The 18140-nt window shown below is 41.8% G+C and overlaps 1 protein-coding gene across 1 annotated transcript in view; it reads right to left on the minus strand.

Annotated features, from left to right (window-relative positions):
• Window positions 1-2173: 2173 nt before the first annotated feature.
• Window positions 2174-18140, minus strand: part of LOC311233855 (nectin-3-like protein) — a 76812-nt gene continuing 60845 nt past the window's right edge. Inside the window, exon 6 of the mRNA XM_084320905.1 lies at window positions 2174-4524. Within this exon, the coding sequence (XP_084177031.1) occupies window positions 3839-4524 (686 nt within the window). The 3' untranslated portion in view covers window positions 2174-3838. The remainder of the gene's footprint in view (window positions 4525-18140) is intronic.

Genomic DNA, 18140 nt, shown 5'->3' on the forward strand with positions numbered 1-18140 from the left:
ATCTAATCAGTTCCAAAAGTGAATAATTCAAAAATTGGAGAACAGTTGGTGTAAAAAGGTACCTGTTATCCTATACAAACAACTAAGAAATAATGGCTAACGAATGATCAATCATGAGAAAATAGACTGCAGATTCTACAACACTTAATAGGAAGTGAATTGACCAGTCCAAGCATACTGCAGAGGGCTGGGGATAAATGAGGGATCAGTTGTACTGCACTCAACAGATTAAACTGATGTTATGGGACCCCCTCTCTGCTTGCAAGGTAGCCTTCAAATTAATCATTCCCACTAGGAAAACTGCAGCCTAATCACTGCGCCCGCAAATACAGCCACACAAACAGGAGACGATGCCTTATAATGTAACGTAATAATAACTGTTGCTACTGTGAGATCTAACAGGCCTGAAGTCTTTTATTTCTATATAGGTCTATAAAGTCCTTTAGGAAGAGATGACATCAACTAACTATCAACTAGAATTGTCAATAAGACCATATCTGAGACACGGTCAACACCATATTAATTACTAAACTAAGCGCTTGCTGCAAAACACTATCTGGTTGTACTATTAAAGTTGTATTTACTTACCAACACTCATGTGTAACAGTAGAAATTACTTGTTTTTCTTTACTCCTTCAAGCAGTTCACCAATGGTGACAAATATGTACATCTGCCAAAAATTTCACAAAACTGGAGTGATAAACCATCTCGTCTCATGCCTATTTGTTTACATGTCTTTGTTCTAAACTAAATATGAACATTTCAGATGACAGATGTGACAGGAAGATGACAGTGTCGAGGAATTATGGTTATTTAACTATCTTATTATTTAACTAGCTATGTTATGAAACGACCGTGCTTAGCTGTGGCCTTGAGGAGGGATACTCTCACCGTGATGGAGTGGTGTTTAGCTTGCTAGCGAGCCTAGTTATTTATCGTGATACTAATTAGCTACTGTTAACATTCAAATGCCCCTCTGCACTTACTCCCCAGGCAGGGCGCCCAAACTGCACTCTCCACATTCCAATACGGTGACACATAGGGCAGGACTTTTTTTTCCTTTTTCTTTTTTGGCCACAATGACCTCTCCGGTTGCTAGGTAACCTTTCCAAATTTACACCACCAACTGTGGTACACACGCTAAATCATGATGATACAACAGTCCCAGCCAGGTCTGGCCAGGTTGTGAAAGGTGTCTGTCTCAGCCGGGGTCCAGCCTGGTCTGGCCAGGTTCTAAAGACAATGGAGACGCTCACTGTGTGCCAGACAGGCCACAACCTGCCATAGGCCAAATTTACCAGGCTGGTGACTGGTAACAAGACATCAGGCCAATGTCATCCGTTGTCAGCTGAAAGTTTATTGCTACGCTGAACCTGAACAACATCCCTGCTGATACGAGTCTAGTGCCAGCGTGCAGTCTGGTAGAACTTGTGGGAACTGTGTGGCTAACTGAATACGTGAGCTATTGAGCATTTCCCAAAAAGGAATACATGCTAAATCTTAAGCTCCCTAGATATGATTTAATTTAGATATGATCTGTAAAAAAGTGCTAGATTTATTCATATTCATATCAGGGCTGGTCGGTATGACCTGCAATCCATGTCTTGTTATATTATCACATTTACTTTGCAACGATAAATTATACCATAATAAAAGAAAAAAATTTAAACACACCAGTGCACAAATACCACATTCTCCACCATGTTGGCCCTCATGTCAACATGTGATGGTTGTTATACTTTCACATGAAATAAAAAAAGGGGCACAAAATGCACTTATGCACTGGAGGAATGCATTTACCTAATATACAGATATGGGCAAAAGTAGGTAATTAGTAGATTCATAATGTCAGTATCTGTCAATTTCCTTCTTATTGACAGCCCTAATTCATATATATATATATATATATATATATATATATATATATATCTCCTATATCTCCTATATATTCTTGTGTTTTTACCTGGGTGTTTTGAAGAGGGAAGGTCCATCATGTCACACGTTTATTGACAGTTTCCCAGGGAGTTTAGATAGTGAGGCTTGACTGAACACAGTCTGTAAACTACGATGGAGCACAGCTCTATCCCGGCCCCCCCCCTCCCCCCTCCCTGTACTCCCGTCTTCCATTTTAGTTCACTCTGCCGTCTTTCCTCATCCCTAACTCTTACGGAGAGGACAAAAGGCGTCTTACACACTTGTACAGTACGTTCACTATGGATGAGGTTTCTGCAACTTTGCATGGGACTGTGTATACATTCACAAGGAACTAAAAGAACGCAGATTACTGGCACGTTATACTGCTATTGACATGTAGTCATAGCAACATTGTCAACGAGGCAGGCTTGAGCGGAAAGTTGCAGCTTGAAAATCTCAACACACATTTTCCAAAACATACATGGCGGAGAAATTAGATAGTATATCTAAATAGACTATACCGGCCAAATGTATTCCTTTTCCAACTGTTAACTACACACACCCAGAGCTAAAACCCAAGTCCTGGGTGCATCAAAGCTAAAAGTTTTGGGTTTTTTTTACAACCCCTGGAAGTGTGGAATTAACAGTTTTAAAAGGAACTGAAACACTTCTCAAAATGTTTCAAGTGAACTTGTTTTCTCTCTATGCTATCCACCTACCAACATGCTGTAGAGGTGCTTAAACAGCCAAGTCACAGGGCAGGAGTCTCACTCCAGATGTCAACACATACTGATATTATATAGGCATTCAAATAATTTCAAATTTCATACTGGCATTGATGGCAAATCAAATTAAATAATAATAGTTTCTCTTCAGGATAACTACGTGCAGTTTCATCTAAAGAGGCTGAAATAAATCAGGAGTGTTTCTTCATTCACCTTTCACATAACATTGTCTATAAAAAAAACAATAAACTAAAAACAAAAAAAAATCATTGGGAATTACTGTGAATCTAAACTCTACCACAAGGCAGTGACAGTAGTGCATTTCTAGTAGGGATGGGCATGATTACTCAGTGACTCAACATGGACGTCGAAATCACATTTTGGCAGTTTTTCTTTTTTGTTTTGATAAACGCACAACAATAAATGGTGCATTCCAGAGTGCATGTATGGTGTGCTTTGAAGAGCAGGAGCTTCAGCGCTTGCTGAGTGAAACGCTGGGCATCCCGCCACAACACCCCCAGACAGAACCGTTAGGAAACGACTTGACCATACTAGGCTGACAACTGAAGATGTTACCAGTACTGAGTATTGTGTCAGTATAAGGCTTGCTGCGGTTGAGGCATCCGCAGAGTATGACATGCCCCCCGCCCCCACTGGTGTATGCGTTTCCTTTTTTTATTTTAATAGAAATAAACCCTGCTTATTTAATTTTCGCATATCAATGCCCACAGTCATCAAATAAAAAACTGTTGTCAGTGTACATCTCTATAAACGCATATCGATCTGAGAAAAAATTATAAAAAAGCCCATCCCTAATCTAATGTCTAGTGAGTTTATGTTCCTGCATACAAACAAAGAAACTAGCTATATATCGTCCCTCGAGTGCAGGGTGAGAGCATATACTTTATATGTAGTCTTTCAATGCATCTAGGCAGTCCACACTGTGTCCGTGACGTGGTCCATATTACAAAAACAAAACATCTCAAGTGTCTACCAGGATCCTTGAACATATTGATGAAAACACAGAACAGACATTATGTTCAAGAGTGTATGTGTGTGTGTGTGTGTGTGTGCGTGCGTGCGTGTGTGTGTGTGAGAAAGAGAAGTGCATTTTCTTTTCTTAAATAATACATGAACCTCTGTAGTCTCGCCTCCCTCAGGCTTACAGAGTCTCTACCTGGGACCGCGGGAGTGGCAGGTCAGACATACCACTCCCTGCGAGAGATGACCGAGCCGTCCATGTGGGAGACATAGTCCCCCTCTGGCCCGCTGTCATAGCAGTCGTCCGACAAGTACGGGGAGCCGTTGGTCAGCGATTTCGGCGGGGAGGGGTACCGGGTATGTCTGGGTCCTGTCTGATGCGGGGCAGGATAGCGGAGGTGATCGCGGTGATCATGGTTGCTGTGGTGATTCTTATGGTGACCGCTCTCCCTGATTGCCCTGGTGTGGCCATTGTGGGGGGAGTACTGCTTCTCCCCGACGCCACGATCGCCATAGCGAGGCTCGTGAGCGGGCTCCCGACCACCCCACTCCTCCCGGTCGTGGTCGCGCCGGTGGGAGTCGTCGTCGGTCTTGGCGGGGCGGAGCTCATGCTGCGCGGGGACCTTCTGGAGGTCGGACGTACCCATGTACTGCTTGGTGTAGTAGTTCCCGTGGAAGGTCTGCTGCTTCCGCAGGTAACAGACCCCGGCCAGTGACAGCAGGAGCAGCAGGAACAAGGCCCCGCCCACAGCCCCGCCCACTATGGAGCCCAGGTTGTTCTCGGGGAGGGCTTCGAGCGTCGGGGAGCTGAAGAGGATGCGGCGCTTATCATCCACCACCGCGGGGGAGGATGTGGCGCCGTTTAGGACAGGCACAGTAATGGTGGAGGGCATGATGGGAGGATCTAATGGGAGGGAGGGAGGGAGGGAGGGAGGGAGGGAGGGAGGGAGGGAGGGAGGGAGGGAGGGAGGGAGGGAGGGAGGGAACGAGTAGAGGGGTGGAAGGAAAGGTTTGGGGTAAGAGGGAGAGGGACAGACGGACAGAAAAGTAAAGCATGTCAATGCCAACTACATCAGCATTTTACTAGGAAGGGATTGGATGACACGGGAATACTAATATCAACTACACTACTAAACAAATACTAATTTACATGCACATCACAAAAGCCTTGAGTTTGTACTGAAAATACATCTGAATTGCAATACTAATATTGTTTTCCTTTATGAGCCTATCTTTGTTCAATTTAAATAAAGTGAGTGTAACTAAATATGGAAATTTTAAATGTTTTATTCTGACTTTGACAATGATTATATGGCATGTAAAGAGTTAAATAGCCATAGTATCACATTGGGATTAATAGCTTTTATATAGATTCTACCTCACAAAAATGATGGCGATTCAGATTCAGAATTCAGTTATCTGAATTGTCATTATTGATGAATATAATTTATGTTCATCATCAAGTTGTAAAATTTCCGCTACATGACAGATTTTTTTTGCGGTCATGACATTGAGTTGATTTGGTTGAACACTTAAGGCTGAGCAATAGCAAACAGAAGGCTTTTGAAAATAAGCATAATGTAAACAAATTACATCACCATGGGAAGACAAGCGAGAAAGGAATACTGATGTAACTACTGAAGGTCACAAAGGAGGGAGATTAGTAGCAAGACGAGCAGCGACATCATCTGCTGGACACAGAACGTCCTCCAAATGGTTAGTAAATGGGTAGTAAAGTATTGGCAATTAGTTGCGTCATTAGCAGCATAGTTGAGGTGAAGCAAGCTTTTCATAATGGCAACATAACGCTACAGTAGGTGGAATTACCATCAACTATACTCATCATTAATTATTAGGGATGTGAGATAATGTGTCGACTAAACTACGGACTTTCAACGTGTTCTCCGTTAACGTAATAGTAGTAATCGGTAATCATACGTTTTTTTGCCTGTAGAGGCTGCTATTCTGCCAGTCACCGCTCCCTTATAATAAGCAATGGAAAAGCCTGTACCTTGTGGATTGAAGATTGTGCTGCATAATGAATAATGTTATGCAACTAGGCTGTGAAAGGTATGCAACTATTGATCCAGCAATGAACAGACATACATTTGACGGAAGGTATTACTGTCCGTTGGTTTATTAAAAAATTACAACCTAATGTAATCGTGCCTTTGCAGAAATAGCATCTTTGCGGATGGTAACGTATCTGTCAGTTCACCCTCTCTAAACCTTTGTCCATCAAAACGGACACAAATCTGGCAGAGACACAACATTAACACTGTCCAACAAGCGGATACTTGTTAAAAATGTATTAAAAACAGACATAGACGATCAGACACAGCAGATGAATGAAAGTGAACATCCATCTCTGTGCAATTATGGTGCTGAAAGGACAGCGGCCTATTGGTGGGGCGGTGAGTTTGGAAAAAGCTAATTCATATCTGATATGGGAAAATAAATCGGCAAAATACATTGAGATACATTTTGTTATTTTAAGAATCCCTTTATATTATAACAGTGAATTTTTTAAGCCGATGAGTCTACATCAGAATATGTACGCACACAAAAAACCTACAACTGCTGCTTGTGCTTCACGATGAGATTTGGTGTGATGCTGTCATCAATGAGCATGTGAGGGAGTGAATGGAACTGATGAGGAAGGAGAAGAATATTTATAGAGGGAGGGGCTCGGAAGGAAGGAGGCTACCAAAAAGTTAGTAATTGGGACAGGCATAGATGGGGACATACAGGCTTCCAAATATTCCCAACCAAAACAGTAGAGTATATTCCTTTTTACTAGCGTTTGCCTGGTATACATTTGCCAACCTGCTCAAAGAGTTGACTAAAAGAGGTCACACCATTATGAAAGAAGCGATCAGACAGGGGGGTCATAAAACACATAAAACCAACTAAAGGTTTTATAAAAGACACCGGCCTGGTAAAGGTGGGCATGTTTACTCTAAATGTACGTTAAAATACAGCTTTGACAAGCAGATTTAATTACACAACAACAGTAAACAAATGAGTTTCAGATTAACCATATTTTCAATTATAATTATCTGAAAATGTTGAAGTGTACATTATTTATTTATCACCAGTGGTGGCAACACCAAGCCTCCGGAGCTTTAGTCCCCCAATGTTTATTGACTAGCCACGAATCTTTCTGACAGAGGAAAAGAAAATCTATAACCATCAGTAAATTAGTAATTCATTTAATTCCAGATTACCCCAACCCTTGCTGCTGCCTGTGTGTGCAGGGACTGACACCCGGGGGACACACTGCCTTGCTGAATGGTTGCCTTGCTGATACTGTAGCAACACTACTATCACCGATCATCTAAGAAGGGAGATCCCCCCTTGAATGGCCCTTCTAAGGTTTCTCCCCTCCACATTGCCTGTGGTGCTTTTTTCTTATTGCTAGGTTTTTAGTGAGTTTTTCCTTACCTTCGCATGAGGTATGTCTGGGAGTGTTGCATTCATTTATTTACTTTACATTTTATTTTGGATTTCGTGGTGTTTTTGTTTTGTTCTCGATTTATTGTGATGTTTCTTCTTGAAGACGTGTCCTGCCCATGGGGACATTAACGTGTGTTGTCGGGCCTTACAAATAAATTTGATTTGATGATGTATTATAAGTATTATAATTTTCTTTTAAGATTACTCTACATAAAATGTTTATCTATAGCACCTTTAAATTATGTTTACACTACGCGTGTGTGGTTGTGACGTTAGCGTCTGTGCCGCTGTGTGTGCAACGTGAACCATCGTGAGGTGCATGTGAATTGGATGGCATGTACAGTAAGCCTCTATTGGTGCATCTCTATTGCAGCGTTTGGTTTCTTTTATATTGTTTTTCCTTTAACTCCTGACTGCAAGCCAAGTTTCCCATCGGGCATTATAAAGCAAACTGAACTGACCAGGTGTAGCCAGCTTGTTACCGTTGCAACAAGTGCATTAATACATTAATTGCCAAAAACAAGAATTCTCGTTTCTGGGTAGTTTTTCCTTTTTTTTCGATTTTAATACCCTATTCAATCTCAGGGAGCTGTGCGTTGGCTGAAAAATGCATAGTGGAAATCCGAAGGTGCAGTACCGGCCGCATCGAGCTACATTTCTAACATTGTATCCTGGGCTGTGGAATGACCCCAGGTCTCGGATTTAATTTTTTTTTCTCAGGGAGGCGCACAGTTTAGCTGGTTACATCGAAGCCCGGCAACTATGCTTGATCCGTATGTTATGGTCGCTTATAACATGGGGATTGGATCTACCAGATGGCGATCAAGAAATTGGAATATTCTTTTTGGATTACTTTCGGCCAAAGGTAAGGGCGATTTGATGTAAATTCTAGCTTGATCCTGCAATGCTTTCATAGCGATCGGGCTGATAACCGTTTTTTGTGTTCAATGCGAATGCCGTTACCAACGCTAGAATAATCAGAAAAGCCCCCCCCCCCCTTCATGCATTCATGATGGAACATAATACCGGTAATGTGGATTTGAATCCGGAACAATAGTGGGTTCAGGCGAGGAACGCTAGAGTCCACAATGTAATCGACATGTAGGACTATAACTCAGCATTTCATGGATTACGATAGACCGCCCTAAAACCATACTTATATTCACCACGGTATAACACGGGAACGTATGGATGGATTTTTTTTTTCTTTTTGACCGGAAGAAACCCAGTGTCAAATGACTATAGTACTGTATCCATAGCTATAATATAGAATATGGTTATAGCTCTACAAACAAGGTGACCGATTACATGGGTCTAATGGTTGGCATGAGGCGATAACTTCCCAGAAGAGGCGTGGCACCCAAACTGTTAAGTAGGAAACAGGAGTTCACAAGCTTATACTATCCCTGCTTCATAGAGCTATTATAGGAAAACCCAAGGCTTGTGCGGAGGAATCCCTTTCCTTGTTCTAAGACAATAGCTTGAATCTCACACCGTGAGCGCCCTACAGCCCCCACCTCTCCATACTCCCAAGGCCAGTGTCCCCTTCCCTCTCTTCAGTCCGGCAGCGTTCTGACTCATGATCGGAAGATCACCGGTTCAAGCCTCGGTCAAGGCTGCTGTCGGAAAGTAGTGTTGTTGTCCAAAGTAAAAAAAAAAAAAAAAAAAACACAAACTGAAGAGTTTTTAGAGTCTAGTAACACGAGACCTCTTTCTTCCCTTGCATTGTTATTATTATTATTATTATTATTATTATTATTATTATTATTATTATTATTATTATTATTATTATTATTATTATTAACTTCCCTGCCTGGCCCACAACCAAGAGTAAAAAAACGTTTACAAACTGGGCAGTACTAATGTAGTAGGCAGTGCTGACTCCAAAAAACACGGTTAATTACTTAATTAAAGCTAATTCATTGCTTGTATCCCCCATGTTACATCACAAAGGGCAATCTTGTTTAGGCTTATTCATCTGAAGACTTCAAACCTTGGTAAAACGGAAGGCGGCTAAGTGGCGCAGTTGGGCAAGGCGCTCGCCATTAATGCAGGAGATGCTGGGTTCGAGCCCAGCTCTCGGCATTGCTACCAGCTTGGCTGGTCGTTCATACTAATACAATTGGCAGTATTAGGGGGTGGGAAGCTGGTGGATGGGGATCGGATGTTGTGAACAGCGACTCCTACAGGTCGGTTGGTGCGCCTGCGCAGTAGAATCAGGAAGCAACGGGGGAGGCATGTCCCTCTCACGCAGACCCCCGCCGCTGAGAGATCGCGCTGTGCAGGTGAAAAGATGCGACGCCTGCCTCCTCGAGTACCGGAGGACACACATGATGCAGGGCTTCGTCCACATTGCAGCCGGCCTGTGGGAGGCATGGCCTAACAGCGTTCGAGACAGGGGAGGGTAGAATCGGACGATACGAAATTGGGATTGGAGAAAAATAGAAAATGGGAGAAAAAGTAGATCAAAAAATAAAAAAACTTGCAAGGAGTTCCTATGTAATCTTCCCCCAGCACCTAATAACATTACGGACTGCCAAATCAATACAAAGACTACATACAGTTTCCACAATATGTCCCCTTTAAGTGATATAGGCTACTTAATGTCATTGTTACGCTGATAATACCCAGCTATAGCTCCCATTAAAGCCTAATGACAGAAAACCGTTGAGTTAATCTCAAAGATTGTCTCAACATCATTAAATATTGGATGCCACTTTACTTTCCCCCACTAAATGAAGGTAGTCTTATTGATAGTCTATCTTTATCATGAGTGGCTGGACTTTTCCCTGGCCTGCCACTTTTCTGAGGACAGTTGCTTAGGCAATTTACCTCTGTGACAGATTAATTGTCAGGTTGGCAGCCAAGGACTACGCAAACAAAATCCTGAAAGCGTTTCACCCGGAATACCAATATACTGTATTACTATCCCCACTCCAATCATGCCTCAGCATTCTCTTCTATGGGGACATGAAGCAGCTTAGTAACTGCATTACGTGAAAAGCCAACCAGAATCTCTAGGTCCCATTCTCCTTGGACACTAGTATGCAAAGAGAACTCTTAGTGCCATCGCTACGTTGTGGAATGTGCATAAACCATACGGCGCCTCCTTGAAGAGTTTCTCTCACTTTTCAGGATCCACTTACTGAGCATGCCGTTTGATGTGGGTGCTCAACACCAGGGCCCTGTTTCATGTACGTGGTTCAACTAAGTCGATCAACATGTCCATTATCCAGCTTCAGTTAACCCGATGTTCAAAGCCGGGATTTTCCTGTTTCACAAAGGAGGATTCAGTCTCGTTAACTCAAGCCAGACTTGAGAGTCAGGCTCAAGTCAGGCTAGATGCGCGCTCCCGTTTTAGGTGGAAAGCCAGCACGTATCGATGGCAGAGACCCTGATTCTCAACGGCATTGATTGATTAATTGATTTAAGACTTTATTGACAGATTGCAATAGGCTCAATCGCCTCGCCGACAAGTTAAATGCGTTATCTATAGGCTAATTCTAAGTCCCTCATTACCTCAATCAATCAGATTATATTTCTTTAAACTTGCCTGCTGGATTGAATAATCAAATGAGATCTTGCTAGCGAAAATAACTAGTTAACTGTTATACAGAATTACGAGACGGCTTTCTTGCCCATTGATTGATGTATAGTCAATGTTTAACTTATCTTCTCTGTGGTGTAACGGGTTCTTCTTTTGACTTTCACACGGACGACCGGGGTTCAAGACCCGTCTTTTCCTTCTTTTTGCAATATAGGAATAATTCAATTTGGTGCACGTTGAGAGCTATATAAAGAATGACATCCTCAATGCATGTAGATTTATAATATTTTAACTTAAAACCAGGCTACTTTGGCGTATAATCATTAATATTATATTCAAAAAAATCATATTGGAAACACCGGGATTTGAACCCCGGTCGCTGGATTGGCAGCCTTGAGCACTACCGCTGGGCCACTGGGCCAGATCGGATAAATTCATTGTTTATACATTAATGAACGAGAGACCCGTGTTTAGAATATCCTTTGTTTTGAATGAAGTTTATCTCTTTATCCTCATTCATTAATGTGACGTCAACGGCTCATTCAATTTCTCAAATCCGTCAAACAGCGCATCTCATCAGACATCTTAATCCCAGTTACAATTAAAATAACCACATCATGTGTACATCGCACGAGCGAGCGCCACCGTCGCCACGGTATATATAACGTGCATTATTTAGGACAAAGTGAATTTAATATCAGCATTTTGGGTCTATTTTACATTTCAAAAGCCCCCTCTGGAAGAATGGAGCACAAAAACGTAATTCAGAATGGTATAATGCAGATCGTAGACTGTGGGAATAGTTTCAGGAAACGGGCTGTCACTTCTTTGCGGGGGCGTGGCGATAGTTCAGGCTAACTTGAACTTGAACTCTGCTTTCGACCAGGCTCAAACTTTTGGATATGTTGTCATGGTGATTTGGAAAATCCAGGTACATGAAATCGGAAAGTCCGGCTAACCCAGTTATCCAGCTAAAGTTATCCGGCTAACTCAGTTATCCAGGTACAAGAAACAGGGCCCAGTGCTCCATTACATGGTCTGAGACTCTGAGTTGGTACAGCGGAAATACGGTTTCCTTTTAACACCAGAGGCAAGAGTGACAGGTATTCAAACTCTGTCACTGGCAGACTGTGTGTTTAACTAAAAGGTTGAATATTTGTAAGGAAATCAGCAGTCAAATCAGCAGTCAATCTCAAGATATGGAAGAGGGTTGGGTTGGAGTATAATCAGATATTTCCATACAGCCTACTTTGTCTTCCTTGTGTAGGACTGCCTAATTTAAGCTACACTGTGTTCAATAAAAGTTTATATCCATGTGCAATGAAAGTATATTGGTGATTAATAAACTATAGATTAAAATACTGTAAGATTCTACTTGCAGTGATGTCTTGTAGGTGAACAGAGCATCTGCCTGCTCGGCACAGAGAGTTCCAGAGAGGACTAAGGCAACAACAACAACAACAACAACAACAACAACAACAACATTGATCAATAAGAACATTCAATACTGTGAATTACATAATTAATTACAAACTCCCTGCTCCAGAGTAATTTGACTGAAAAACAAGTTACAGTGGTTGTTATGACAACAAGAGAAACAGTTGAATATAGGTTTCAGGTAAGGTTTTCAATAAAGGCCCTTAACCCTTTATCTGCCGGAGATTATTCTCATCTTAATCCCTTCTCTGCCAGTACTGTAAATCTATGGAGATGTTCCCCTTCTTTGCAGGGCTATAACTTTTTAAATTGTATTGCTAAATTGACATTACTATGGCCCATTCAACATCAAGTATCTATCGTTTAGGATGTAGCAACGTTCTACTTTTTAATTCACACATTCATACTAAAATACGGCCTAAAGTATAAATATGTTTTTATCGTTTTCTGCAGCATTCCATAGAACGTGAGTTATAGCCATAAATACATATATTAGATCATCAAATGTAGTTTGATACCGATTGACGCCAGATAAAAAATTTCAACTGTACGTGGTCCTAGACGTTATGACTTATCATCTGCTGGTGCCCGGAGTGGGGGGGGGTATAAGTCCGTGGCAGACGTTAAATCATTTATGTAGTATGGGTGATATATAGATCAGAGCAGTTTGTATGGATAATAATAATCAAACACGCTGAAACTCCTTCCTTCCGCTTCCTCGTAGCGATGGGGGATGCTACTGGAGCAAAAAGATCGTTATTATGGGATGTCGATCTAGTTGGTCCAGTTCCAGGTTGTATAATACTAATATACGTCCAATCATGTTGTTTATCGAGTTATGGCAACGGATCCATGTCCAGTGTGTCGAGATGGAGTCCCGCGAGCGATAGCGAGTGGCCGGACGAAATATGGGTGAGCACCACTTCCGGCCGCTCACTTCCGGTTTTGGCAACTCGCCGATCGGCCACAAGGTGGCGGTCTTGAACCGTTGGAGAGTTGAGAGGAGATCTACAGCACCCGTCAAGTGTCCGTGGGTGAAATATGATTGCCATGACAGAAATTTGAAATATTGATCTCAAAGACGCTGTACGACGTCATTGGCAGATTACGCATGGCGGAGAATGACGTCGCAACACGTCTTTGGCGAGAAAAGGGTTAAATTAGAATCCCAATTTGCTTTGTGAGTAAGTGCAACTTTCAAACCACACCCCCTCCCCCATTCCAACATGTGACCTCTCATGAAAGAGGATGTCGTTCACAAGTCAACCTTCACAAGGAAACAGTTTGTTATAATCAACAACCCAGAAACAAATAGTGAACTAGTGAAAAGGTCATTCAACAACCAGATCAAACAAAAGGGGTCAGACAGGGGCTTCCACTGACAAGATGGTGTGAAGGAGAGACTCCTTCATGGGGCTCTTTCATACGCCCACGTTTTATTGTAAGTGTTATTGTAAATTGTTATTGTTGAGCAAGTTTGTAGGCTATGTCTGATTTGTTTATATTTCACTATTCATGCGTCACAACAATCCAGCGCTACGTTAATTTCAAAACTTAAAACAGTAACTGGACATGTCTCGTTTGTCGGGAATTAATTTATGCAGGTGATCTTGATTAGTTGATGATAAACCAAGCCTTGATTTTAAACCAGGTGTATTGATTGATTGATTGAAAACTTTATTAACAGATTGCAGAATGGGTACAATACAGTACAGCTCAATACACACAATTGTTAAGGGGATGCAGACCAGAGAAAGACTTTCGTCTTCTTTACATCAGGGCCACCCATTTTCAATTCATCAGGACATATATGACATACATGACATACAGATAGACAGTACTGCTACATCTATACATTTATGACATACCAGATTTGCAAATACAGTACTGTTTGTGATACAAAAAGAGTCCAGAAAAAAGTATATACATTTGACGTAAAAACTGTACATTGGGGGAGGTTGGGTAGGTGGGGTGGGGGCTGTACATTGTAGGTGGTACGGTGGGTGGGGTGGGGTGGGGGGGGGGCTGGGCAGGAGGGGTGGGGGGGGAACACTGTACAACTGTACAAGCAAAACTGTTCATGGTGTTCATGGTGAGCTTGCATAGTACCTGCCAAGGGATGTGTTTGTAACTTGCTTTTTATGGACATTAAAGACGTATGGCTGGTATGGCCAGCCTCGTCACAGGTGAGTTTACAAATAAAAGACATATCAAAGAACTTAGAGACTGAAACAAAATGTCACTGTGGAAAAGCAGCAACACTCACAACACCAGCAGCACTTCTCCCCCAATAACCAGAGAGATTTTTTTAGGAATCCAAAATGACAACTGCTGCTGCTGCGACAGTGCTTGGAGCAATATGTTATCTTGATTGAATACACACTACACAACTAAGCCCAACCCCACACTCTAGATTAATCACTTGCTGATGAATGTATATTCATTGTCGATTGTTTTTATTACTGGAAGTGAACATTTTATGGTCAGTGTCCCCCCAGGCAGCTCGATCTCACTTAAAATATGTAAATGAAGTACTTATTGACCACAGGAAAAAGGTACATATTGTATGTTATGTTATAGCCATAAGTAATATATTGACATATTGACATATTTACGATTTTCATTTTACAAATAAGTACATATTTTACATATTACATTTTCAGAAGATATTTGAGTTCCCCTGCTGGGGAACAAACCCAGGACACTCACATGGGAGGCAAGTGACTTTACCTCAAGACTACCGAGACACTTTTCTGATAGCCTTACCTAAACCTTAATCACACTGTTACCTTAACACTTTGAGTGCCAACGACGCTATATGTCGTTAGTTCATGCCGACCGGTGAATGCCAGCGACGACATATAGCGTTTTTTTGTCTTTTTTTTTTTATTAGCGATTTGAATGAATATTTCATCAATCTAGTCTCACGTTAGTCCTGCAAACTCTCTGAGCTCCATTGGGAAAATACCGCCCCCTATCATCTCTCCCCGTTGTACTGCACCCCATTGGATTAGACTGATGGGCGGGGGGGGGAAATCCAGTTTCCTCATTTTACTTCTCCGGCAAGCCATCCGAAGAGATCCAAGTAATTGCCGAGCCGCAAAACAGCGTGGAATACATATTTCCAGTACCCAGGCATAAAAGAAAATATTGTTTGTTTCCTGTTGGTTGTCAGTTAAGGCCATGGGTAGGTAGGGAATTTATTTAATTTAATTTTAAATTGTATTCTTTCCCACGGCGATTATGGATAGGGAATTTTTTTATTTAATAAAAATGTTCACAACAACATGGATGCATGTACTCTGCCAGAATGTTTAATATCCATAATACTAAAGGTTTGACTAAGATTTCTATGAAACTTTATTGTAAAAAAAAAAAAGTATACATTTTTTTTTTTAACTCAGAAAATAAATTGGGTCGCACCTAAATCGGCAGGGTCGGTCGGCAACCGGAATTTTTTTCTTTTCTTTTAGGCCCCAGCGCTGAATCAATAAACGTGATCGATATTTGGAATGGCGATCAGGAATTGGAATAATCTTTTTGGAGAACATCTGATCTGAGGTAAGGAATCTATTTTACCAGTCTTAGGATAATCAGAGCTGTTTTCACAGAGATATCAGCATGTGCCATATGCGTGTGTGTGTGCTGATCAGGAAATGAGAATATATTTTTCAGCTCGCTTCTCTAGCGTGCATAAGTACACATATACTATCGATAATCTAGTGTTTATTTGAAAACGATTCATAAATAGGCAGAAAAATTACAACGTGTTTTGTGTATTCCAGTAAAGCACGATTCCTGCAGAAACAATTTTTTTCCGTGGAAGTTTAAAAAAACATGCGTTTTTCAAAATGGTATAAAACGGAAATGAACCAATTAAAAAACAATCAGTTTCAACAATGTTGACTGGAAACAAGTCATTGATAAGCGACGGGCGTATTAGACACATCATTTAAGACATAGTTTATGCGTTCACAATGCTATCATTGAAGTGGGTGCTGGCATTCAACCATGTTTTGAGACGGGGACCCGTGGCATCCAAAGTGTTAAACTAACCATAACAGTCAAACCTTAACCACACTGTTACCTTAATCTAACCATAACCTTAACCCTAACTCTATCCTTAACCCTAACTTTCTATCTTAACCATAACCGTTCAAATGAATCATCATCATCATAGTATTGCTGCGTTTGTATCAGGGCGGGTGGGTGGCTTAGTCTAGTGGTGAGAGCACTCGCCCCCAAACACAAGCATTGTTAGTTCGACTCGCAGTTATGCGGTTTATTTTGGACTTTCGCAGATACAAAATGTATGTGAATATATGACTTCAGTCATATATCAGTAGATATATTACTTATGGCTATAACATACATTATGTACATATTTTCCTGTCTACGTTTTCTGATGAGACCGTGTTGCTCTGTGAGCCTGTAAAAGTAAGTATATTAAAGTTCTAATATAAAAGGTCCTCTGACAGTGTTGACACTTCCATCTCCGTGCCGGGCCAGATGTGGAGTGATAATAATTCCCATTCACTGAAGTAACGATGTGGCCCTGTGCATTCCAACTGAATTACATTAATTATGTGACACCATGCACTGCACTAACGTGTGGGCGCACCCACAGTGCGAGACACACATCCAAGCATGCGTACACTCACACACACACAAATACACACACACATGTGCGTGGGCACTTACACAGATAACATACATTACTCACTCACATACGTGTGCGCACAAGCACAGAGTTTCTCTCAAAAGAGAAAGAGAAAAAAAGGATAATAAATAATAAATAGGAGTTGAAAAGAACTAGTGAATGTTTTATGAATCTGGGACATCATCTCTCCGTCAGGCTGCAGGCTTTGCCTCTCACTGCGTGACACGCAAAAATAAAAGAGACGGAGATGGAGAGAGAGAGAGAGATGTAGAGGAGAATCACATCGTGAGAGAGAGGGAGAGATGTAGAGGAGAATCACATCGTGAGAGAGAGAGAGAGATGTAGAGAATCACATCGTGAGAGAGATGTAGAGGAGAATCACATCGTGAGAGAGAGAGAGAGATGTAGAGAATCACATCGTGAGAGAGAGGGAGAGATGTAGAGGAGAATCACATCATGAGAGAGAGAGAGAGATGTAGAGGAGAATCACATCGTGAGAGAGGGAGAGATGTAGAGAAGAATCACATCGTGAGAGAGAGGGAGAGATGTAGAGGATAATCACATCGTGAGAGAGAGGGAGAGATGTAGAGGAGAATCACATCGTGAGAGAGAGGGAGAGATGTAGAGGAGAATAACATCGTGAGAGAGAGAGAGATGTAGAGGAGAATCACATCGTGAGAGAGAGAGAGATGTAGAGGAGAATCACATCGTGAGAGAGAGATGTAGGAGAATCACATCGTGAGAGAGAGGGAGAGATGTAGAGGAGAATCACATCGTGAGAGAGATGTAGAGGAGAATCACATCGTGAGAGAGAGGGAGAGATGTAGAGGAGAATCACATCGTGAGAGAGAGAGAGAGAGAGATGTAGAGGAGAATCACATCGTGAGAGAGAGAGATGTAGAGGAGAATCACATCGTGAGAGAGAGGGAGAGATGTAGAGGAGAATCACATCGTGAGAGAGAGAGAGAGATGTAGAGGAGAATCACATCGTGAGAGAGAGAGAGAGATGTAGAGGAGAATCACATCGTGAGAGAGAGAGATGTAGAGGAGAATCACATCGTGAGAGAGATGTAGAGGAGAATCACACTCTGAACCACAGACACGACAAGCAAGAGGAGAAACTGTGACCTTGTACTATGAAGAGGCCTCGAGAGATTGGATGTACTGTTAAAACATCTGGAGACCTGCCCTGTTGTTGTTCACCCGTTAAAACATCTGGAGACCTGCCCTGTTGTTCACCTGTTAAAACATCTGGAGACCTGCCCTGTTGTTGTTCACCTGTTAAAACATCTGGAGACCTGCCCTGTTGTTGTTCACCTGTTAAAACATCTGGAGACCTGCCCTGTTGTTCACCTGTTAAAACATCTGGGCCAATCTGCCTGCAATTAATATTAGATTCTGATGGGAGGAAATCAGACCT

The sequence above is a fragment of the Notolepis coatsorum genome (genome assembly GCF_963971535.1).
Source record: "Notolepis coatsorum genome assembly, chromosome: 8".
In the NCBI taxonomy this organism is placed as follows: Eukaryota; Metazoa; Chordata; class Actinopteri; order Aulopiformes; family Paralepididae; genus Notolepis; species Notolepis coatsorum.